The sequence below is a fragment of the Schistocerca serialis genome, chromosome 3 (assembly GCF_023864345.2).
Source record: "Schistocerca serialis cubense isolate TAMUIC-IGC-003099 chromosome 3, iqSchSeri2.2, whole genome shotgun sequence".
NCBI lineage: Eukaryota > Metazoa > Arthropoda > Insecta > Orthoptera > Acrididae > Schistocerca > Schistocerca serialis.
Genome location: NC_064640.1, coordinates 305993820 through 306020678, shown reverse-complemented (window position 1 = coordinate 306020678; position 26859 = coordinate 305993820). Strand labels below are relative to the sequence as shown.

General features: G+C 43.6%; 1 protein-coding gene across 2 annotated transcripts in view; it reads left to right on the top strand.

The window, feature by feature from the left end:
• Nucleotides 1–26859, top strand: part of LOC126471594 (potassium voltage-gated channel protein Shal) — a 694995-nt gene that overhangs the window by 416908 nt on the left and 251228 nt on the right. For both annotated transcript variants that reach the window (XM_050099831.1, XM_050099830.1), the window contains exon 2: nucleotides 1100–1262. In XM_050099831.1, the coding sequence (XP_049955788.1) occupies nucleotides 1100–1262 (163 nt within the window). The remainder of the gene's footprint in view (nucleotides 1–1099; nucleotides 1263–26859) is intronic.

Sequence of the window (26859 nt, the reverse complement as noted above, 5' to 3'; positions counted from 1 at the left end):
TTCTTTTCTTCCACATTCTTCTCATAATTTCTTTTCATTTATCTCCCGAAGTCACCCCAGTCTCCTTCTTGGAGTTTTCATGGAAACCTTCGGAATCTCGTAGTTGCTTTCTGAACAGCAATCATTCCTCAACATCTTGTAGAGTAATTCGGCGTTCCATGAAGTTCCTTCCAATTTCTTCGTACCATGTATAATCACCTTTTGATTTACCGAAATAAGTGAAGTCTTTTGTGTCAGTCTGTTGGGATTCATCCTTTGGATATGGCTTCAGAAAACTATTATTATTATTATTATTGCTATTCCTCTGTACTACACATACTATATTGTCATCTCACTAATGACTGTTGGTTAGATGTAAAAGAGGGCCTGGAGGCCTTGTAAAATAAATAAATAAATAAATGTAGTATAAGTAGATTTGAAGGAAGCAGGAATAACATAATTTGATATAAGAGACAAAGACTTTTGGCATAAAATTCATGACTGCACAGAAAGCCTGACATAAAAACCACGAAGACCAGAACGACGTGGTCTGACGAAAAGGGCACTTGCTGAGAGAATAAAAGAACTACGGGCACAAAGAATATCTACACAAAACTATGAAAATTCCTTCTTTTGTACTTTTCATGGTCCAGTCTGGAACAAACATTGGTAAAAATACAATAAACATTATTTCCCATGCGTTTTAAAACATAAGCAAGGCGCGGACCGTTGCAATAGAATAGCGGAGGATACCTCAAATAGGGAGTCCAACACAGTGGTCTGGAAAACCGACAGGACGGCGGGCTGGACTGTTCACTCGCTACTGTGACATTACTTAAGGGAAAAGACCCTCAGCAGCCTGTTGGTACGAATGGTTGAATTATGTGATGCTTCACATGGATATTAAAACCTATGAGTGATCATTCCAGGTGTCTGTACACACATAAGGCGCATGTAGACGGTTACGAGTAAGGTAATGATTAAGACTGTCCAGTTTTGATTTGGCAGCTACGTAATTGCACTTTAGTGTAAGCATTAAAATTGAATTGTGGCCACAGTAGTCGCACTCCTTTAGATTAGCATGCTGTTTTATCAAACTAATGTCTGTAATGTGTTACAGGTACGGTGACATGGTTCCCAAGACGATTGCTGGCAAGATCGTTGGAGGAGTGTGCTCCCTCAGTGGTGTGCTAGTGATCGCTTTGCCGGTTCCTGTTATCGTATCTAACTTCAGTCGCATCTATCACCAGAACCAGCGGGCAGACAAGAGGAAGGCGCAGAGGGTAAGCTCATCCAACTTAGTATGAATGACAAAGAAAAGTACTTTTATCGTACAAATAACGTTCTTTGATTGTAATTAGACAGTAGCAAGCATTCGTTTCAGATGCTAGTGGAAAATTAAGAAAATTGTGTAAACTATAGCGTGAACTGAGTAACTTAATGTTGATTATTTACATAGTTAAGAAGTGGTGTTCGATTTGACTGTCATTAATATTTTTTGTTAATTCTGTGGGTAATTCCGCGAATATGTGTTATGGTTAGCGATTGAGGAGATAAGAGTCGACACATGCACAAATATTGGTGAATTGGAGAGCTAGGACAAATGAAATTGTTTCACTGTCGCCATGTAAGAGGAAGTACTACTTTCATAACCCCATCTAAAACATTAGAGAATTGTTTTCAGTAAAGTAATATTGGGAGTGGGTTGTATGTTGCTAATTATGAATGATGGTTCAAATGGCTCTGAGCACTATGCGAGTTAACTTCTGAGGTCATCAGTCGCAATTATGAATGATAAAATGAGCAAAAAGTATAGTGCTGACTTCAAATGGCTTTGAGCACTATGGGACTCAACATCTTAGGTCATAAGTCCCCTAGAAATCAGAACTACTTAAACCTAACTAACCTAAGGACATCACACACACCCATGCCCGAGGCAGGATTCGAACCTTCGACCGTAGCAGTCCCGCGGTTCCGGACTGCAGCGCCAGAACCGCACGGCCACCGCGGCCGGCATAGTGCTGACGTCTGCTACAATGGGAACAAAAGAGGCTGTTAGCTTAAAAAAGACGATAACCGAAGTTTCGTTTCGTTTACCTGATGTATTAGGGTCTCTGTAAGCTCCATGGCAACAGTAATATTTTACAGCCGCCACTGCAGAATACTTTCAAAGTTGATTTAAATTTCCGGCATGTTTCAAGGCTGCATTTGTGTTATTCAATAATAATCTGAGTAATTGAAATAAAAATTCAAGTCTGAAAATTACTGCGTAATACACTGCAGGGCTCGCCACGAATCCATCTAGGAGATTACTTACACTGTACGGCTTTGACGGATGATAGCGTCGCGTACCCTCCTGTCACACGTAATATATGGGAAGACATCAATAACAGCTCCTCATCCGTGCTTCTTCTCAAAACTAACATAAATCAGTAGTGTCTGGCTCCGTACCTTAAATACCTTTGAAGCCCTAATCGACTTTTTTCGTGTTCTCGATGCATCGTCTTTTTTCTTTCCCTTAACAGTGTTAAGGTATTTTTTCCGCAGCGGAATACAAAGACTCAAGACTTCGTAGATATACCTTATAAGAACGAGCCGCTGTATTTAATCATTACGTAAGTAAAAAAACTATCTCTACACGCAGTATGTACTATGCTAGCTAGACTCTTGAGTTTTCCTGACTCAGTTTCGGTTCTTTTCCGTTGCTTAAGTTTTTATTTATTTTATACAGATAAAAAACTTAAGCTTTCCGACCTTGATTTAAAACAGAGATGTAAATTTTAATTTTTTCCCATTACAGAATTTCGAATGACAAGCTTTATGGTTGTAACTTGCACTGCAGAACAAGTGCGAGACATGTGAGTTTAAAAGTTCATGTTAGTGTGAAATGGATTTTCAGTACCAAAAATCACTACATTCGCCTCCAATAGGATTAGGTTGTCAAGTGTTGAGTGATATTTCCTTATAGAACAGTCATAGAGCTGCTCATCTTTCTGAACTGAAGGAACCATACTAAGCGTAAGACTCAACTATTATCTTCAGTACGTAGCTGGTGAGACCCATTTTCTGATAATTATTTGGTTTTGTGCAATGACACTTTGGTTTTGGGAACGGTTGACTAATGCTTTCCTTTGAAAGATGAGGTGACCTGCATCGGACCAAATCAAGCTGAGAAGTGTAAAGAAATGTTCTTTGGAAGGAGTTCCTATTTTCTTCAACTACTGCATTTAATATGTCCCATGTGCTGTGGTGTGAGCTTTAGACTAAACGTATTCCAGTTTTCGGATAGTGAAGTGGCGGTTTTATTTCTTCTATACTGAGCAGACAGAATTTCTCTGTCTCCTATTGCTGACGGTGTTTAGATCCAGTGTTAAGATACGGCATTTATTTTGGGAGACTTCGTGTGGAGGTGTTGCACGAAATCAGTTACCGAAAATATCCATTTGCGATGATACCCATCTTCACCAATAATCCTCCTCACTGATAACTATTCTTTTGCAGAAGGTGAGAAACGGTTGTTGTTGGGCCATAATAACTCGTGCCATTATTGCATTTTACTCTCCTCTTTGATACGTCTTGCTGCTGAAAAGAATCCGATGGACTGAGTCAAAATCTATGGAGAACCACCTACGTATCCTGCTCGCCAATTGGAATTTGTCAATCTTTCAGGAGATCTAGTGTCTGTAAAGTCTGCCAGTGGACACTGGAACGCATGCTTTGATAATATGGCGGATCGCTATAGAGACATGATCCGCTATATATTGAAGCACATGTGAGGAGTTTTAAGAGTACTGAACGAAGACCACTTCGGTCTTTTTTGCGTACCTTTGACTTTGATGGTCGTCGTTTCTGCGAAGGCTATAATCGCTTAGCACAGGATTCTTTAATGATTCTTCTAAGCATAGGTACAATAGCCTCCTCTGAGCTAATACTAGACTGTTCCCACGTTAGTTCTGAATACGTTCACACTACACTGGAATATAAAAGCCATTTATCAAACAGAATGTTCAGTTCCCATATCCTTCTTCAATGATAAAATATTTTTGATGAGAGGTGAACATCGAGGATGAACCGTCTGTTCAACCGTGTTGATGAACAAATTACAGTGTCTTTTGTGTATTTGATGGTATTGCCCCTGTATTTTTTGTATCTTCTTATAATACTTCTGCTTTTTATATATATATATATATATATATATATATATATATATATATATATATATATACTCCTGGAAATTGAAATAAGAACACCGTGAATTCATTGTCCCAGGAAGGGGAAACTTTATTGACACATTCCTGGGGTCAGATACATCACATGATCACACTGACAGAACCACAGGCACACAGACACAGGCAACAGAGCATGCACAATGTCGGCACTAGTACAGTGTATATCCACCTTTCGCAGCAATGCAGGCTGCTATTCTCCCATGGAGACGATCGTAGAGATGCTGGATGTAGTCCTGTGGAACGGCTTGCCATGCCATTTCCACCTGGCGCCTCAGTTGGACCAGCGTTCGTGCTGGACGTGCAGACCGCGTGAGACGACGCTTCATCCAGTCCCAAACATGCTCAATGGGGGACAGATCCGGAGATGTTGCTGGCCAGGGTAGTTGACTTACACCTTGTAGAGCACGTTGGGTGGCACGGGATACAAGCGGACGTGCATTGTCCTGTTGGAACAGCAAGTTCCCTTGCCGGTCTAGGAATGGTAGAACGATGGGTTCGATGACGGTTTGGATGTACCGTGCACTATTCAGTGTCCCCTCGACGATCACCAGTGGTGTACGGCCAGTGTAGGAGATCGCTCCCCACACCATGATGCCGGGTGTTGGCCCTGTGTGCCTCGGTCGTATGCAGTCCTGATTGTGGCGCTCACCTGCACGGCGCCAAACACGCATACGACCATCATCGGCAGCAAGGCAGAAGCGACTCTCATCGCTGAAGACGACACGTCTCCATTCGTCCCTCCATTCACGCCTGTCGCGACACCACTGGAGGCGGGCTGCACGATGTTGGGGCGTGAGCGGAAGACGGCCTAACGGTGTGCGGGACCGTAGCCCAGCTTCATGGAGACGGTTGCGAATGGTCCTCGCCGATACCCCAGGAGCAACAGTGTCCCTAATTTGCTGGGAAGTGGCGGTGCGGTCCCCCACGGCACTGCGTAGGATCCTACGGTCTTGGCGTGCATCCGTGCGTCGCTGCGGTCCGGTCCCAGGTCGACGGGCACGTGCACCTTCCGCCGACCGCTGGCGACAACATCGATGTACTGTGGAGACCTCACGCCCCACGTGTTGAGCAATTCGGCGGTACGTCCACCCGGCCTCCCGCATGCCCACTATATGCCCTCGCTCAAAGTCCGTCAACTGCACATACGGTTCACGTCCACGCTGTCGCGGCATGCTACCGGTGTTAAAGACTGCGATGGAGCTCCGTATGCCACGGCAAACTGGCTGACACTGACGGCGGCGGTGCACAAATGCTGCGCAGCTAGCGCCATTCGACTGCCAACACCGCGGTTCCTGGTGTGTCCGCTGTGCCGTGCGTGTGATCATTGCTTGTACAGCCCTCTCGCAGTGTCCGGAGCAAGTATGGTGGGTCTGACACACCGGTGTCAATGTGTTCTTTTTTCCATTTCCAGGAGTGTATATATATATATATATATATATATATATATATATATATATATATATATATATATATATAGACTAATATAATAGACTGAGCGCAATAAAATATATCTCCTATGTTTTGTGTCAGCTTTAGGTATGAAGTAGCCTTGTATGTTTCAGTCGCGATTTCCCAAACCCCTGTTTTGAAAAGAAACATTCTTTTATTATTCACCGCTTTGTCACAAGTACACTTATACGTACAAATACATATACTAATATACACTATGTATGTTTGCGTGAATGCCCTAACTTTTGCTGCTGTATTTCCTAACGCCTACGTAAACAACGCCTCGAAACCTAGAGGTAGCTCGGTCTTTGGGTTCGTTACGTGTATTTCTAGAATTTTTTTCCTTTCGTGTCTGATTTATGCTATCAGGTCGATGTAGCAGCTCTAGACAGCTAATGCAGTGGGTACAGTATTGTGCTACAGTATCTGAGCAGGAGGGTTAGGTTCTGGAATTAGGTGTACTTAATATTTGCTGATTTAAGTCTGCATGGCATGGCAACCTGTTTTGTAACAGTTATGCACAATTATAACAGGTCTTGTACAAAACACTTTCAGTTACTTCATAATAACACGAATATGAGATTACAATTGTTTTTGTTATTCCGCATTGAAAGACACATTTAAACGTTCACTCTTTTATCACGCATTACTGTCCTCTCTACTTTCCTGTCTTTTGTCTGCATTGCCCCCCTCCAACGCCCCCTCCCCCCCATTCTTCAATTACACCCACTTTCCTATAGTTGAAAATCTCTAGCTCCATCTACCACCATCTTAGTTTACCCCTGCTTCTTTTTTGCTTCTGTATTCGATTCGTATTTATCCCAGCTAGATCCTTTTCAGCGATAAGCATTATACAGCCTGTCTCTCGTAAGAGACGTCAGGGGCAATTTCTCTGGTGTTTCAGCAGATATTTGCAATTTCGTTTTTGCATTGTGTAGCTGGAGTCAGGCCAAAAAGTAGTGTTCATCATGTCTTCCATGTGGCGTCCAGTATCGACAGTCTGCAGCTCGTGGTCTGATGGCTAGCGTTGCTGCCTCGGGATCACGGGGTCCGGGTTCGATTCTCGGCCGGGTTGGGGATTTTCTCGGCCCGGGGTGTTTGTGTTGTCCTCATCATTCCATCATCATCATCATCATCATCATTCGTGACAGAGGCTCGCTAGGACTGTGTAAAAAATTGGGCTTTGTAAAAATTTGGACTTTGTATGGGCGATGATGACCGCGCAGTTGAGCGCCCCACAAACCAAACATAATTATCCAGTTTCGACAGAATGCCTCTATTTGTTACACGTTACAGACAAAGATAATTTGGTTCACTATCTAACACATCGGTAGTAACAAAACCTGTCGCGAAAGAAAGCGTGGCTGCGTCAGTATCAGAAGTGCTTATGCTCGAGAGTTCCCTCGCCCTACAGTGGCCACCGGCTACCCACCACCGGGCGCCTTGACGCCTGCTGCCACCCTAACCAGATCATCGTGCCGAGAAGCACCACTGCACGTTTCTGCTCTCTAAAATCATTTCTTATTATTGTCTGATTTTCTGCGCGAAATAGCATCAATATACTGAGTGAACACCATGACCTTACACAAGATGCTTGGGTTTCTATGAGTCTATTTAACAAACATCATTTTCTTATTTGAAATTATGGTATTTGTGGTGCAGTTACGTGTTGGACTTTGCATACTTCAGTCTTATGAAAGTTGTTTAAGCGTTATAAAATAGAGTCACATGTGGAAAAAGTCCAACACTTGCGACATACTGTTCGCTTTGGGTTAAATGGAGGGGTGCAAGCAGCGATAGCTGCTCGAGCATATATGTATTGTGTCTCGGGGTGCGCTACTGGACAAATTACATCAGAAAAGAATTTCCTTGTGTCAAGATAAATCGTTCGGGTCGACTGATTTTCCTCATTCGAGAAAACTCGATAACTGACATATGTGATGTGCTGAAACATGTGCTTTCAATAGGATAAGTGGAGAAGTGGTGTGTAGGTGCACTGTATGCACAAATTCCAAGCAACATTTTTGCTCGAATCTCATGAGCTCTCTCACTGAACATTCATATGCAATACTGTTACTGGTGATGAGTTATGATGCCTTTATGTTCACTTCTGAAGAAGGAATTAAGTAAAAGCTGAGCCTTGACAAAAGACATCTCCTCGTGCAAAGAGCAGTGAGAACAAATAATATTTTTTAGCCAGTGGCACAAAATGAGTGCCGTGCACTACTAACTCCTGCACAGGGGTGTTTCCATCGGAGCTGACATTTTGCCAACAACTGAAACACGTTTCGGTCGCAGTATAAGAAAACGACCAACAAAACCAATCAGCTGTCGCTACTATACGATAATGCACTTGGTTATTACACATACAAAACTATCCAGGAGTTTGTTTTGGAAGTCATTTCTAGCGCACTTATTGACCTGATCTTCCGCCCTCAAATGTTTACTTTTTCCATTCCTTATTGGACAACCACCAAGAAAATTCCTTTCCAATACGAAAATGTACTTCAAACCTCGTTTGACAACACCTTTCAACTTCCACCTGGTAGGTTTCCACAGGCGTGAAATCGGTAAACTACCTGAAAATTGGCGGACTGTTCCATAGCTATATCTGTACTCCGCAAGGCATTTTACTTTGTGTGACGGAGGGTAGTTTGTGTACCAATGTCACTTTCCCCTTTTGCTGTTCCTGTCGCGTATGGTTCACGGGCACAACAATTGCTGGTAATCCTTTGTGCGAGCCTGAATCTCTCTAATTTTATCTTTTCGGTCTTCGAGATATACTTAGAAGGAAGCAATATATTGGTTTACTCTTCTAGGAATATGTGCTCTTGGAATTTTGACAGCAGACCATACCTTGAGACTCTCTTGCAGCATCTGCCATTGGAGTCGACTCAGCATCCCTGTGAAGCTGTCGCATTTAGCAAATGAACCTGTAAAGAAACATGCTACATTTCTTTGGGTCTTCTCTATTTTCTCTACCAATCCTGTATGGTGCGGATCAGAAACTGACGAGCTATATGCAAGATAATATCTAGAAATTTTAGAGAATACATTGTTGACGATTTATTTCTCTCTTATTTTTACTGTTGTGTTTAACAATCCAATAGAAATCCGCTGGTAACATATGCACCGTAGGTACTAATAAAAATTAATTACAGCTTGCCACGATAGTCTTTGGACAAAAGTCAAGCATTTGTAACACTAGCGTGACTAAATCGGCAAGAACTAGTAAAATACAATGCATTGTGGAGTTCGAAATAGTCTGTGTTTACTGCCTTTCCTGTGTCATACTTAAGTGGAGATGTAACAGGTGGAGTCAATGCAAAAAGAAGTACATTTAAGAAATTATTCAGTGCCGCACACTGATCAGTTGAAACATAGTAGATACTGCCCATTGCGAGGTTGGATGCCGACTGGTAGTGTTGCGGGCACGTGACACGTTGCGAAAAGTATGTTAAGCGCACCAGAGACGGATGGGGGTCACTCTAGCGATGATATGGGCTGAAAATGGGAAAATCGATTGAGATAACCCACTTTGACAAAGGACACGTTATAATTAGGCAAAATCTGTGAACGAGTATCTTGAAAACGGCGAAGCTGGTGGAACATTCATGTGATACTGTCGTGAGCATTTACGGAAAGAGGTAGAAGTACAGTGAAACTACCAATAGGCACAAAATGTCTGGACGTCCGCGACTTTTCACAGAACAAGGGGTTCGGAGGCCTGTCTGCTCTGTAAAGTAGGGTAGGCATTGATATGTAGCATCTGTGCTGCAAGAGCGCAATGCTGGTGCATGCACAAGTGTTTCGGAGCACACTCACTGTTCATCGTACATTGTTGAACATAGAACTCCGCAGCAGATCACCCATACGAGTTCATTGCAGTGGGCACGAGTCCATCGGGATTCGACCGTCGATCAATGGAAACACAAACTCCTTCATCGAGGTGAACGGCGGCTCGAAACGTGCAGCGCGCCAAGGGGGCAGTCTGGTGGGAGGAGTATTACTCTAATGCAGACATTTTCCTGCACTTGCATGGAACCTGTGGTACTAACAGAAGACACGCTGACAGCTGCGAACCACCTGTATCCCTTCATGCTTAATGTCTTTTTCCGACGAAGATGTCATCTTCCAGCAGTATAATTGTCCGTGTCTCGGAGCCAGAAATGTGCTACACTGATTTGAGGAGCATTATAGTAAACTCTTGTTGATGTCTTGGCGACCAAATCTGCCCGATGTAAATCCTATGGAACCCATCTGCGTCGCTGTCGGGCGCCAACATCGCTTACGCAGATCAGCGGCCCATTATTTGAGCGAATTATATGATCAGTGCGTACACGTGTATTGCCACATACCTCCACAAACCTATTAAGAAACTGTCGGATCATTGATGCGCGGTATCAGTGTTGTATTTAGTTTCAAAGACGGACAAACATTCTATGAAACAGGTGGTCATAATGTTTTGGCTCATCAGTTAGTTTCATAAATAAAATTGTATATTCACAAAAACAAAAATTATGCCAACAGAAGCAGGAAAGGCATTATGAGGCGTGCAGTATCATAAGCCAGCCGCCCTTAGAAAGTGGAGTACTTAAAAAAGGCGAGATGACTTAGAATGCAGAAGTTTTCTTAAGATTTCCCAGTCTGGCTAATGGAAGTTCTGTCACAGAACAGGTAAAAACCTGGCCTCCGTCGAGACTGGAATGGAGACCAAACGCAGCATTTACTTCACAATATGACCTTATTATTTCAGAGTTAACAAAGCGCTGCAGCATTCGTCTCCCTCATATTACCAGATTGGTCACTAGGAAAGATAAATTATGATGTTACAGACGAGAATAGTTTCCATTTTCATATGGGACGACCTCCCTGGTGTCAAAACTGTAAACTAATACCTTCAGTGAAAATCATTCAGATTATTCGATGGAAATGACTAGAAGATGTCAAGTAAATTGAGCAGGATATTTCTGTGCCATCCAGGAACCATATCGATGGTGACATAGTTGCCAAGAGTAATCAACATTGTAGCCAAGTTTCGGTTGTACTCCCAGCAGGAAGAATTTATTTCACCGGCCCTTTGTATTCCTTGAGCTGGCACGAAAGTGACTACAGCTAGTGAAAGACTCGGCCACTAAGGACAGGTATACTGAACGTAAATGTCAATTTATTTCATTCCTATTCCTGTAACTAGGTTTGGGATGTAGAGTGTTGTTACTTGCAGTTCTCAGAAAACCAGATGCATACTAAATATCAGAAATCAATAATTTTCATATTTTTTTTTTATTTTTCTCACTATATATAATTCACATTTGTGGAGCATCTTCAGTGGTTATTCAGTAAACATTATCAGTAGGCTACCTATCTTTTGATCGTTACAGAAATAAAAAATATTTTTCTTAAGATTGCTGTCAGTGGCACTATCTCCAAAACAGAGGAACACAAATGCAACTACAACAACACAGTATTGACTGTAACATGTGAATCTTCACCGTAAGGCTTTGTAAGCCATGAGTAGCATTAGGTTCCACATCAAGAATGAGTGAAGAAACGGAATCAGAAAGACGTGGTCAAAATGACACGACCGAATGTATGCTGTACAAGTTCGATTCCAGCGTCTATTAACCTGAAAAAACCTATTGCCATCATAAGGTGGAATAAGGAGCACACAGTAGTGACTGTGTCGTCCTTCAGCAAAATTATCATTCAGTCTACAAATACTGAAAGAACAACAAGCATCTTCTACTCCTAATGATTACAATATGGCGATTACTGACGCTTTATCAATAAAAGCGAAGAGCCTGTATGTTCAAGAATTTTTCAACTTGCAGTACATTTAATGCATAGAGAATCCAAAATAACAGTAGGTTCGACAAGCTGGTGTTTCACAGTCAGTACAGAGTGCTATTAATTTAGTTCCTGATAGTTTCATATGAATGACCACTGAGGTGTAATGTGATGGTACAGATGGGCAACGGTTATGGTGGTTGCAGAGACAATTTATACGGACCTGATTCATGACGCCAAATTACCACTACGTTGAATTATAAAGAAAACTTAATTTCTGCCTGTGTAAAAATTGCACAGCAGTAGGAGAATCGGATCAACACACCAGCGTCCCATACAAGGTACAGGTGTGCACGCGGTTCTAGTATTTGCAGAGACTGTCCATACGCTGCTGATTCATGACATCAAACTGCTACTACGTCAGATTATAAACCAGACTTAATTTCTGCCTGTGAAAGAATTTCTCAGAAGTGGATGAATAGTTGGGGAGAGAGCTGGCGACCTTGCTGGCCAAGGTAGAGTTTGGCAAGCGACCCACTAACAACATAAACCTGTTATACGCCAATTAGTAGCAGAAAAATGCCCTAAGCTTACAACTGTCTGTCAAAGACTTCATTTCTTTTCATGAATTACTGTCACTTCATTTTGGAAGTAGACAAACAAGTGTTACTGTCTATCACACCATCGTTCATTCCCATTTCCTTCCACGACCCCCAAACTCACTGTGGATTCTCATAAATTATGACACTAGATGCACATTGGTATCTACGCTACACCCTGCCTTTTGTCAGCTTTTCTGACTGGGTATTCTGCTGGTCCTCGTAAGATGAATACTTAACTTAAATATACAGTCAGACAAAAACAATGACGCACGACGAAGGAGTTATGTGAATGGGACTGAAATCGGTGTATGTGATGTGCATGTGCAGAAAACCAATCATTACAATTTCAGATAAACTAGGTGATTTATTCAAGAGTTTTTAGTATATTCGGCTAGTCAATAACTTGTTGGTCCACCTCTGGCCCACACGCAAGCTGTTATTCGGCTTGGCATTGATCGACAGAGCTTCTCGATGTCTTCTTGGGCGATATCGTGCCGATTATGTCCAGCTGGCGTATTAAATCGTCAGATTCCCTGCCCATAATGCTCAAAACGTTCTCAGTTAGGGAGAGAGTTGGCGACCTTGCTGGTCAAGGCAGGGTTTGGCAAGCACGTAGACAAGCATTATAAACTCTTGCCGTGAGGAGTCGGGAATTATCTTGCTGAAATGTAAGTCCAGATTGGCTTTCCATTAAGAACAAGAAAAAGGGGCATGGAATATTGTCGACGTAACGCTGTGCTGTAAGGCTACTACGGATAACAACCAAAGGGGTCCCGCTATGAAACGTAATGGAACCCCAGACTATCACTGCTGGTTGTGAGGCCGGGTGGCGGGCGACAGTCACAAAGGCATCCCACTGCTGTCCAGAGCCTCTCCACACATTTCTTCGGTCTTGAGTGTCATTGACTGGAAAACAGTTGTCTTCAGTGATAAGCCCGGCTTTGAAATGAGCTCCGATGACCAGCGAAGACGTGTTTGCAGATGCCCTAGGCAGCAGTGGAATACTGCTTGTCGCTCGCCACACGGCCTGTCAACCAGAAGTGATGGTCGGGAATACCATTTCCTTTCATAGCAGGAACACTTTCAAGCCTCTGGTTTTCATATACATACAGGGTGGCAACAATAGGCTGAAAAGCTTGTCAGGGTGTTGCCGGGGTGGTTGCGCTGAGAAATAATTGTTAAGAAAAAAATTCGGTACGTTGTGCCGTTTCCTAGTTATTTAGCACTGAAATTAGCTAACCAGATCGTCGCGTGCGCAAGTTCAAGCAGCCTGCCAGAGGTGGTGTAGCCCAAGTTGTTCGTCGTTTGCTTTCCTTAAACCGAACAAACTTAGCTTTTACTTAGCTAGCCTAAATTTATCAGTTCCGAAAAAGGCACATTTTAAATTGTATTGAGCATTTCAACAAGTCGTAACTCATGAACTCACTAATTTCTGTGCATTATCGCATTTTATCGCGTGCAAGTGGTTGAATTTGGGCGTGCAGCGACCTGATTGGCTAATCTCAATGTTAAATAATTCCGAAACGGCCGAATTTATCTAATTGTTTTCTTAACAACTGTTTCCTAGCGCAACCTATCCTGGAACACCTTTACAAGCTTTCCAGTCTGTTCCTGAAGAAATAGACTGTAAGGGTGTTCCAGCACAGGTTTCGCTTGGAAATAGTTGTTAAGAAAAAAATTCGATAAATTCGGAAATTCGGCCGTTTCGGAATCACACACACACACACACACACACACACACACACACACACACACGCACGCGCACACACACACACACACACACGTGGGCCGGCAGGGGTTTACAATTTCGAGTCACCCTAAACAAATTCTGCTCATGACTTCTTTCATATGAAGCATCTGTTCCTTTCCTATTACAAACTAATTCACTTTTAAAAAGGAATCTTACTTGCCCTTTGGACAAAGCAGTCCGAAGCTAGTCTAGTACATTATTCGTTTTATCGATATATAGTAACAGGAACAATAAAACACGCAGGCTATTCAGTGCTTCAACAGTGACTGAGCAGCGCTTCTGCATGGCGGTAGCAGGCAGTGCAGGTCGGGGCGCTGCTGTCGCCCTGTAGTGCTGGTTATTCTTTGTGTTTCAAAGTCTCTGTTAACAAAAGTCATTAAAACGAGTATCGAACTACACTAATCTGGGACCACTCTGGCGGATGGGGACGAAAAATGCCACTTTCAAAATCATTTTGTTTGTAACGGGAAACAAACTGACGCTTTCTATCGGCGCTGGACATCGCGTGAAAGACGTGATGAGCAGTATTTGTCTGAGCTGACTCTAGCTACACGCTGCAATGACGCAATAGCATATATCGACTCTTTGGAGACACACCCTCTATATGTACGAGGGGCGTCCAATAAGTAATGTAAGACAATTTTTTCTCAGCCAGCCTCGGTTGAAAAAATGCGGAATTCGTTGCGAGAAATACTTCCGCTTCAGCCCGCGTAGTTTCATGAAATACCGATAGGTTGCGGTGCTACCCGTAGCCTTAAAAATTACGTTTCTAACGAAGGTGCGTTCCAGGCAGACAGCTCTTACTGAGGGTTTTTTTTTTATGGCGACAAACTAGAGCATCGCAGATATTCATAGGCGCTTGCAGAATGTCTACGGAGACCTGGAAGTGCACAAAAGCAAAAAAATGGTTCAAATGGCTCTGAGCACTATCGGACTCAACTGCTGAGGTCATTAGTCCCCTAGAACTTAGAACTAGTTAAACCTAACTAACCTAAGGACATCACAAACATCCATGCCCGAGGCTGCACTCGAACCTGCGACCGTAGCGGTCTTGCGTTTCCAGACTGCAGCGCCTTTAACCGCACGGCCACTTCGGCCGGCGCACAAAAGCACTGTGAGTCGTTGGGCGTGGCACCTGTCATCATCGCAACAAGGTCGCGCAGACTTTTCCGATCTCCCGCGTGCCGGCCTGCCGAACAAAGCTGTGACTTCTTCATTGGACAAATATATTATACTAGAACTGACACGTGATTACATTTTCACGCAATTTGGGTGCATAGATCCTGAGAAATCAGTACCCACAACAACCACCTCTGGCCGTAATAACGGCCTTCATACGCCTGGGCATTGAGTCAAACAGAGCTTGGATGGCGTGTTCAGGTACAGCTGCCCATGCAGCTTCAACACGATACCACACTTCATCAAGAGTAGCGACTGGCGTATTGTGACGAGCCAGCTGCTCGGTCACCATTGACCAGGCGTTTTCAATTGGTGAGAGATCTGGAGAATGTGGTGGCCAGGGCAGCAGTCCAACATTTTCTGTATCCAGAAAGGCCCGTACAGGGCCTTCAACATGCGGTCGTGCATTAACCTGCTGAAATGTAGGGTTTCGCAGGGATCGAATGAAGGGTAGAGCCACGGGTCGTAACACATCTGAAATGTAACGTCCACTGTTCAAAGTGCCGTCAATGCGAATAAGAGGTGACCGAGACGTGTAACCAATGGCACCCCATACCATCACGCCGGGTGATACGCCAGTATGGCGATGACGAATACACGCTTCCAAGGTGCGTTCACCGCGATGTCACCAAACACGGATGCGACCATCATGATGCTGTAAACAGAACCTGGATTCATCCGAAAAAATGACGTTTTGGCATTCGTGTACCCAGGTTCGTCGTTGAGTACACTATCGCAGGCGCTCCTGTCTGTGATGCACCGTCAAGGGTAACCGCAGCCATGGTCTCCGAGCTGATAGTCCATACTGCTGCAAACGTCGTCGAACTGTTCCTGCAGATGGTTGTTGTCTTGCAAACGTCCCCATGTGTTGACTCAGGGAACGAGACATGGCTGCAGCCATGCGGATAAGATGCCTGTCATCTCGACTGCTAGTGATACGAGGCCGTTGGGATCCAGCACGGCGTTCCGTATTACCCTCCTGAACCCTCTGATTCCATATTCTGCTAACAGTCATTGGATCTCGACCAACGCGAGACACAATGTCGTGATACGATAAACCGCAATCGCGATAGGCTACAATCCGACCTTTATCAAAGTCTGAAACGTGATGGTACGCATTTCTTCTCCTTACACGAGACATCACAACAACGTTACACCAGGCAACTGCTGTTTGTGTATGAGAAATCGGCTGTAAACTTTCCTCATGTCAGCACGTTGTAGGTGTCACCACCGGCGCCAACCTTGTGTGAATGCTCTGAAAAGCTAATCATTGCATACCACAGCATCTTCTTCCTGTCGGCTAAATTTCGCGTCTGTAGCACGTCATCTTCGTGGTGTAGCAATTTTAATGGCCAGTAGTATATATATATATATATATATATGGTGTCTCTTTTGTGGGTCCTCAGGGGTGTTTCTTCTTATTTTTCGGTAGATATTTGCAATTTCGGGTCAGCCCAAACAAATTCTGCTCGTGACTTCTTTCATATGACGCGTCTGTTCCTTTCCTATTACAAAGTAATTTATTTTGAAAAAGGAATGTTACTTGACCTTTCGACAAAGCAGTCCGAAGCTAGTCTAGTACATTATTCGTTTTATCAATATACCGTAACAGGAACAGCAAAACACGCAGGCTAGACAGTGCTCCAGCAGTGACTGAGCAGCGCTTCTGCATGGCGGTAGCAGGCAGTGCAGGTCGGGGCGCTGCTGTCGCGCTGTAGTGCTGGTTATTCTTTGTGTTTCACTGTCTCTGTTAGCAGAGATCATTAAAACGAGTATCGCACTACACTAATTTGGGACGTCTCCGGCGGCTGGGGGCGAAACATTCCACTTTAAAAACCATTTTGCTTGTAACGAGAAGCAAACCGACGCTTTCTATCGGCGCTGGGCGTCGCATGAAAGACGTGATGAGCAGTATTTGTCTGGGCTCACTCTAGCTACACACTGCAAAGACGCAATAGCACATATCTGCCAAAACACCAGTGAAAGTGCTCCTGACGACTGTTTGGAGACACACCCCGTATATTTGCGAGGGGCGTCCAATAAGTAATGTAACACATTGTTTTTTCTCGGCCAGTTTCGGTTGAAAAAATGTGGAATTTGTTGAGGGAAATACTTCCGCTTCAGCCCGTGTAGTTTCATGAAATACCGATAGGTTGCGGTGCTACCCGTAGCCTTCAAAATTACGTCCCTAACGAAGGTGCGTTCCAGGCAGCGATCTCTCACTGAGGTTTTTTTTTGTTTTTTTTCGGCCAAAAAAGGCACAGTAGATATTCATAGGAGCTTGCAGAATTTCTACGGAGACCTGGCAGTGCACAAAAGCACTGTGAGTCTTTGGGCGTGGCGTTTGTCATCAGCACAAGGTCGCACAACAGACATTTCCGATATCCCGCGTGCTGGCCTGCGGCACAAAGATGAGAAAGAGATATATAAACCCTCTTTCTCAACATAATCTGCAGTGTTGTAACGATTTCAGCGTGGTCGTCGTCATAAAAATGCAAACGAACGTTTCCATCTCCATGACAACGCAAGGCCTCTCATAAGTCGGCGCACCCGAGAGGAGCTCACAAACTTTGATTAGACTGTCCTATGATTCTATGATATCTTCTTTTGGAACTCGCTTAGGTGCGACTGCGAAATTAATTCCGTAGAGGCTTCGGTACGTCATCTGCCACAGGCCGAGGCGGAGAAGATCCGGCAGGAAACGGTCAGAGTTCTGAATAAAGCAAAGCCACCGAAGCAAAACATCAACGCTGAGGAATACCATGCCATCAAGGAACTCAGGGACAACCCCCACTTAGTAGTGGTACAGGCAGATAAGGGCAACGCCACTGCAGTCTTGGACACAACTGATTACAACAAACGAATGGAAGATATTCTCGCAGAACCTATCTACAAGAAACTTCAGGGAGATCCGACGGCCAAGGTAATCAAAACGACGCAGGCACTGCTCAAGCACTCTAGAATCAACTTCGACAAGGCCAGAAGATTCATCCCGCAAGTGACACAGGCACCAAGGATATATGGTGTACCGAAGGTACACAAAACCGACTTCCCCTTAAGGCCCATAGTAAACAGTATAAATTCGCCGACCTACTACCTAGCGAAAGAACTGGCACCTAGGCTCCGACACCTAGTGCATCAAACCGAGTCCTACGTTAAGGATTCCACTCACTTCGTGTCTCTCCTAAAGGAAATGCGTGTTACGGACCAAGATCTGATGGTTAGTTTCGACGTCAAATCCCTATTCACGAATGTCCCAGTGTCAGATACTGTGAACATCCTAGAAGAACGCGTGGCACCTGATATATGTGAGCTTGTGCGCCACTGTCTGACGACCACCTATTTCAAGTGGAGAGGTCAATTTTATGAACAAACTGACGGTGTAGCTATGGGCTCACCCCTATCGCCTATCGCAGCAGAAATTTTCATGGAGGCATTTGAGGAAACAGCCCTCCAGTCCGCACCATTACGTCCAAATTGTTGGCTTCGCTATGTCGATGATACTTTCGTCATCTGGCCCCACGGAGAAGAGGAGTTACAGAACTTCCACAAGCACCTTAACCAACAGCATAGGAAAATTCAGTTTACAATGGAAACAGAGAAGAATGGGGTGCTGCCTTTTCTCGACGTGGAAGTTTATCGAAAACCTGATGGTAAACTTGGCCACAAAGTGTACAGGAAACCAACCAATACGGACAGGTACCTTCACGCCTCCTCCCACCATCACCCCACGCAGAAGAAGTCCGCCCTGCACACGCTAACGAAGAGAGCGTACAGGATAAGCGACGAAGAACATCTCAAGACAGAACTTGAACGCCTCAGGTCCATCTTCGGAACTAATGGCTATGGGAAGCAGATGATAGACAGCACCATGTCGACAAGGGAGAAGACTAATAGGGAAGAGGAGAAGGAGGCACAGAGCATTGCTGTGTTACCATATGTACAAGGGGTCACCGAACGTATTGGCAAAATTCTACGAAAAGCCGACATCAAACCAATTATCCGAAGCAGAAACAAAATATCAGACATGCTCGGTTCTACCAAGGATGCAGTTGACAAACTACACACAGCTGGCGTATATGAAATTGGTTGTGCGTGTGGATTAGTCTACATAGGTGAGACGGGACGTCCGATTAGCACAAGGCTCTCGGAACATGAAAGATATATCCGCCTGAAACAACACACTAAGTCAGCAGTGGCGGAACACCGAGACGAGTGCGGGAAACCAATATTTTTTCAAGAAGCCCGCGTCCTGGCGAAACAGCCTCTCACATTCAAAAGGAAGATTAGAGAGGCGATAGAAATAGCCAAAAGACCCGTCAACATGAATAGAGAGGACGGGTACAAGCTTCCGAGGTCTTGGCTGCCTGCAATAGCAGGGCTACGGAGCGGCGGCAGAGCCGTGGCGGCCCATGCAGACACGCGGAGAGCCGCAGTAGTGGTCGCGAGCACACAAAGCAATGGCACGCCGCAGCCGGCTTCTGGACAGCATGGAAACAGTATGACGTCACAGCCATCACCTGTTCGTTATTCGTCCGTCTCCTCCAATGGGGTGGATTAATATAAAAACCAATAGAAAACAGCTATTTCAGCCAATGACAGATAATAAAGGGAACACCAATAAAGCATACCTTTCACTCCTCCTCCTTTTACAGCCAATCAAGTAACGACACGGTTTTCTCGTGCAGCTATTTAAGGAACCAAGTCTGTTCATTTAGCAGTTAACATAAGGTCCTGATGAAGGCTAGCTGCAACGCTGGCCGAAACGTTGGCGCATTTTAAATTATGACGATGCGGTCTGATACCCTGAAGAATTTTATTGAAGAAGACAACGGCCGCGGAAGCCTACGCTTACATATCATTTCAGTTGCTTAGCAGATGGTAATATTTGTTATTCAATTTTTTGCAGAATTAATGTCATTACAACAATGAACTGTGTTATCATTTTTGTACCATTAACAGCTCATGAACAGAGGACTATGTTCGTTAAGTCATATTATTCAGATCGATGATAAACACAAGAGACTTTTCAGTGTAAACATTGTATTGACAGTGGCAAATTAATCATTAAATGGCAATGAATAAGAAATCGTTAACGTTAGAGGTGACTGTAACCGTAAATCGACATTACATTGCACTCAGTCCTGCGCCGCCACTAACGTTATTCAGAGCAGTGTAACACCACCTCATTCAGTGAACGCCATTACCATACAGTTATTAGTATAATCTACTCTCAGTGATTACAATATAACTGCTGCCGATGCTGTGTCAACAAAAGTCAAGAACGCAAAGTGCCTTATGTACAATATTTTCTACTTGCAGCGCACTGTAGACAGAGAGAATCCAAATTAACATTGAGAGATTAACTAAACTAAGCGAAGGAAAGAGCCGTTATCACTTACCTCGAGTTCTTGCAGTTTTATGTAAATTTAGTCGCTGCTAGTTTCACACTAACAGGTCTTTAAGCTCGAAGAACATTCATATGGGAATTATTCGGGTACGCTTACTACCAGGTGAACAGCTACCTTTAGTAGCACTCATTTTGCATTGAACACATCTCAGAATGCAACGTCACTCTGAGTTCCAGCCCATCTCCTGACAACTTACTGAATTATTTCTGAATTGCTCCTACTGTTGGGTTTTCTGCCTCATGAATTCTGTGATGTGTTGTGACAGCTGGCAGTCAGTGCTGAATGCAGACATGCACGAAGAGTTTCACTGTTTAGGAGATAACTCTTCTTTGCTGCAAGGTCCCCAATGTAGTAACTGGTGAAATAACGAATGACTCATTCTGTTGAAATACTCCTTCAGCAAGTCCTTAAAAAAAGAATCTGCTAGCGATACGAGTACGTGAATGGAAGCACACTGTTGGTTGGAAACTTGGAGAGCTCCCTGGTTTTTCCAACATTTCCGATGGTGAAACACAATGACGAAAACTGCTGTGTCTTAATCTACGAGAAATTGCAGATAAAACTTCCTTGACACATTTACATTGGAGTACTGGTAGAAAATTATGTTAAAATTTTCCTTTGTAGTTTCAACACCTATTTATACCGTAGTTTACTCAAAAGCATACTCACAGATAGTAGTTGCAATTTTTCATTAAATAAGTAATTTATCTAAATATTACTACTCATTAAGGTTGCTTCACATTTTATCTCGCTTGTTATAGTACAATTTTTGCACGTTTAATACTTGTCAATGCACCTCTTTTCGTAAATAATATTTTTAAGTATTGTTTGACGAGATAAAACTTGTTCACTTTGCAGTTAAATCATGCACCACCGTTTGTAAACACATCTCATAATCTATTTCAAAATGACGTGTCTTGAATTTGGCGTCAATTTGAAAACCTGCCTTAACGAACATAGTCCTCAAGTTATGAGCCGCTAATGGTACAAAAATGACAACAAAGTTTATTGTTGTAATTACATTGGTTCTGATGATAACTGCTTTGCAGCTGAAATGATAGCAACTACGTATATGTTACAACTAGCTAAATATTCAACTCGCTGCATTCCCATTTCTGTTTTTCTGTAGTGTACTACCGATTAATTGACTGAATGAATAACTGCAGTACTCTGATTCACATGTATCTCACATGCCGTCATAGAATTAGTAAGGAAAGTATGCCACTGTAGTCCTGTTATATATATAGTAAGATAAATGTTCGGAAAAAAGTATGCAAACTGTTTATTAATTCAAAGTCATCACCATCACTGTTAATACATTTATCTCACTGTGAGACAAGATGGTCGATGCCTTCATCGAAAGATGTCTGCGGTTTTCTACGGAACCGTGATTGTACCCAGGCGTGCACCCCTTCATTCGAAAGAAACCGACAGTCACGAATATCTTCCTTGAGGACTCAAGAATCTGGAAATCGCATGTGGAGACATCGGGCTGTTTGGACGATGTGTAACGGCTTCCCAGAGAAACATAAGCAAAGTATGCGGCCCATATGTTGCCAATTTTATTTCGACTACACTGGGAAGCTCTTACACATCCTTAAGGGTCTCGATCTCTCTCCACGCGATTTTCATATTCCGAAAAATGTGTGTCATCTCAGTGATGGTCGACTTCCTGAACTGGTGCTGAATTGTCCTTCTGGGTTTACTAGAAATTTACTTAAAACTGAGGATGTTTCGGTTGCTTACTTGTAAGTAATAATTTGCTTACATCACTTAAAATCATCGTGAGGCACAATTACAATTAAAAGGACGTTGTCTCACATCTCGTTTCGGTTGTAGGGCATCACCACCCCAAGGAAGTTCCGTCAGGTGGGGAAACAAAACACGAAATGTAATGTAAAACGTGAACTAGCCGTCTGAAGGTGAAGCTATCGTTCGACTACACTGCCGTCTGGGTTCAGAGGTCATCCTCAGTTCGTACAGGCGGTTGGCGGAATTGGTGAAGGCGGAAAGCCTCGCTCGCGGGGTGAAATCAGAGCTAACTATTTGTAGTATCGTTCCCAGAACCGATCGCGGTCCTCTGGTTTGGAGCCGAATGGAAGGCTTAAACCAGAGGCTCAGACGATTCTGCGGAGATCTGGGGTGCAAATTTCTCGACCTCCGCTATCGGGTGAAGAAATGTAGGGTCCCCCTGAATAGGTCAGGCGTGCACTACACGCCGGAAGCGGCTACAAGGGTAGCGGAGTACGTGTGGAGTGCACATGGGGTTTTTTAGGTTAGAGAATCCCCTCCCTAGGCCCGACAAGACGCCTCCTGAGACGCAGCAAGGTAGGAGTAGGCAAAATGCAACAGGGAATAACAATATTAATGTGCTAATAGTAAACTGCAGGAGCGTCTACAGAAAGGTCCCAGAACTGCTCTCATTAATAAACGGTCACTACGCTCATATAGTACTAGGGACAGAAAGTTGGCTGAAACCAGACGTAAATAGTAATGAAATCCTAAACTCAGATTGGAATGTATACCGCAGAGACAGGCTAGACAGTGAAGGGGGAGGCGTGTTTATAGCGATAAGAAGTGCAATAGTATCGAAGGAAATTGACGGAGATCCGAAATGTGAAATGATTTGGGTGAAGGTCACGGTTAAAGCAGGCTCAGACATGGTAATTGGATGTCTCTATAGGCACCCTGGCTCAGCAGCTGTTGTGGCTGAGCACCTGAAGGATAATTTGGAAAATATTTCGAGTAGATTTCCCCACCGTGTTATAGTTCTGGGTGGAGATTTTAATTTGCCGGATATAGACTGGGAGACTCAGACGTTCATAACGGGTGGCAGGGACAAAGAATCCAGTGAAATTTTTTTAAGTGTTTTATCTGAAAACTACCTTGAGCAGTTAAACAGAGAACCGACTCGTGGCGATAACGTATTAGACCTTCTGGTGACAAACAGACCCGAACTATTTGAAAAAGTTAACGCAGAACAGGGAATCAGCGATCATAAAGCGGTTACGGCATCGATGATTTCAGCCGTAAATAGGAATATTAAAAAGGGTAGGAAGATTTTTCTGTTTAGAAAAAGTGACAAAAAGCAGATTTCAGAGTACCTGTTGGCTCAACACAAAAGTTTTGTCTCAAGTACAGATAGTGTTGAGGATCAGTGGACAAAGTTCAAAACCGTCGTACATAATGCGTTAGATGAGTATGTGCCAAGCAAGATCGTAAGAGATGGAAAAGAGCCACCGTGGTACAACAACCGAGTTAGAAAGCTGCTGCTGAAGCAAAGGGAACTTCACAGCAAACATAAACATAGCCAAAGCCTTGCAGACGAACAAAAATTACGCGAAGCGAAATGTAGTGTGAGGAGGGCTATGCGAGAGGCGTTCAATGAATTCGAAAGTAAAGTTCTATGTACTGACTTGGCAGAAAATCCTAAGAAATTTTGGTCTTATGTCAAAGCGGTAGGTGGATCAAAACAAAATGTCCAGACACTCTGTGACCAAAATGGTACTGAAACAGAGGATGACAGACTAAAGGCCGAAATACTAAATGTCTTTTTCCAAAGTTGTTTCACAGAGGAAGACTGCACTGTAGTTCCTTTTCTAGATTGTCGCACAGATGACAAAATGGTAGATATCGAAATAGATGACAAAAGGATAGAGAAACAATTAAAATCGCTCAAAAGAGGAAAGGCCTCTGGACCTGATGGGATACCAGTTCAATTTTACACAGAGTACGCGAAGGAACTTGCCCCCCTTCTTGCAGCGGTGTACCGTAGGTCTCTAGAAGAGCGTAGCGTTCCAAAGGATTGGAAAAGGGCACAGGTCATCCCCGTTTTCAAGAAGGGACGTCGAGCAGATGTGCAGAACTATAGACCTATATCTCTAACGTCGATCAGTTGTAGAATTTTGGAACACGTATTGTGTTCGAGTATAATGACTTTTCTGGAGACTAGAAATCTACTCTGTAGGAATCAGCATGGGTTTCGAAAAAGACGGTCATGTGAAACCCAGCTCGCGCTATTCGTCCACGAGACTCAGAGGGCCATAGATACGGGTTCCCAGGTAGATGCCGTGTTTCTTGACTTCCGCAAGGCGTTCGATACAGTTCCCCACAGTCGTTTAATGAACAAAGTAAGAGCATATGGACTATCAGACCAATTGTGTGATTGGATTGAGGAGTTCCTAGACAACAGGACGCAGCATGTCATTCTCAAAGGAGAGAAGTCTTCCGAAGTAAGAATGATTTCAGGTGTGCCGCAGGAGAGTGTCATAGGACCGTTGCTATTCACAATATACATAAATGACCTTGTGGATGACATCGGAAGTTCACTGAGGCTTTTTGCAGATGATGCTGTGGTGTATCGAGAGGTTGTAACAATGGAAAATTGTACTGAAATGCAGGAGGATCTGCAGCGAATTGACGCATGGTGCAGGGAATGGCAATTGAATCTCAATGAAGACAAGTATAATGTGCTGCGAATACACAGAAAGATAGATCCTTTATCATTTAGCTACAAAATAGTAGGTCAGCAACTGGAAGCAGTTAATACCATAAATTATCTGGGAGTACGCATTAGGAGTGATTTAAAATGGAATGATCATATAATGTTGATCGTCGGTAAAGCAGATGCCAGACTGAGATTCATTGGAAGAATCCTAAGGAAATGCAATCCGGAAACAAAGAAAGTAGGTTACAGTATGCTTGTTCGCCCACTGCTTGAATACTGCTCAGCAGTGTGGGTCCGTACCAGATAGGGTTGATAGAAGATACAGAGAAGATCCAACGGAGAGCAGCGCGCTTCGTTACAGGATCATTTAGTAATCGCGAAAGCGTTACGGAGATGATAGATAAACTCCAGTGGAAGACTCTGCAGGAGAGACGCTCAGTAGCTCGGTATGGGCTTTTGTCAAAGTTTCGAGAACATACCTTCACCGAAGAGTCAAGCAGTATATTGCTCCCTCCTACGTATATCTCGCGAAGAGACCATGAGGATAAAATCAGAGATTACAGCCCACACAGAGGCATACCGACAATCCTTCTTTCCACGAACAATACGAGACTGGAATAGAAGGGAGAACCGATAGAGGTACTCAAGGTACCCTCCGCCACACACCTTCAGGTGGCTTGCGGAGTATGGATGTAGATGTAGATGTAGATGAAACCGGTAATGGCGCTGTTTAATATTATTAAGTAGCATTGTAAAAAGTGGCTGGTTGCTGTAATCTTCTGTGTAAGAGTCAACCTATATTTTGTACTCAGCCACGGGCTCAATATGTCAGTTTTTGACAAAATAACACTCACAGCAACCTACGTATCTTGTGTAACTACACGGCATTCACTCGACTTTCCAAAGTTGTCTCAAGTGGGAAATCAAATTATAATCAGACATAATCTGATGCTAGCTATGTGGAAGCAGAAACGTGGCGGAGCGTGCTGCTTGCGATCATATGGTGGAATGGAAGGTGACGTCGAGGCGCCCGCTGGTAGGTGTCCGATGGTCGCTGTAGGCCGAGGGACTCTACAGCATTGACTGTGCTATAATTTTCAGTGCAATAGGGTCTGCAGCTCCGATGAATTTTTTGAATGATTTCGTGATGTCTTCATCTGCCATTCGCTTTATTTCATGTACGATTGTACAATTTCGGCTTTATACCATTTTCTAGTATTTTATGGATGACTTTTTAGTAGTATATCATTGCTCCTATGACTCCACAAGAAGGGAAAGCAGAAAGGTGTAGGGAGTATATAGAGGGTCAATGCAAGGGCCATGTACTTGAGGACAATATTGTGTAAATGGAAGAGGATGTAGATGAAGATGAAATGGGAGATATGATACTGCGTGAAGAGTTTGACAGAGCACTGAAAGATCTAAGTCGAAACAAGGCCCCCAGAGTAGACAACATTCCATTAGAACTACAGACAGCCTTGGGAGAGCCAGTCCTGACAAAACTCTACCATTTGATGAGCAAGATGAATGAGACAGGCGAAATACCCTCAGACTTCAAGAAGAATATAATAATTCAGATCCCAAAGAAAGCAGGTGTTGACAGATGTGAAAATTACCGACCTATCAGTTTAATATGTCACAGCTGCAAAATACTAACGCGAATTCTTTACAGACGAATGGAAAAACTGAAAGAAGCCGATCTCGGGGAAGATCAGTTTGGATTCCGTAGAAATGTTGGAACACGTGAGGCAATACTGACCTTACAAGTTATCTTAGAAGAAAGATTAAGGAAAGGCAAACCTACGTTTCTAGCATTTGTAGACTTAGAGACAATGTTGATTGGAATACTCTCTTTCAAATTATGAAGGTGGCAGGGGTCAAATACAGGGAGCGAAAGGCTATTTACAATTTGTACAGAAAGCAGATGGCAGTTATAAGAGTCGAGGGGTATGAAAGGGAAGCAGTGGTTGGGAAGGGAGTGAGACAGGGTTGTAGCCTATCCCCGATATTATTCAATCTGTATATT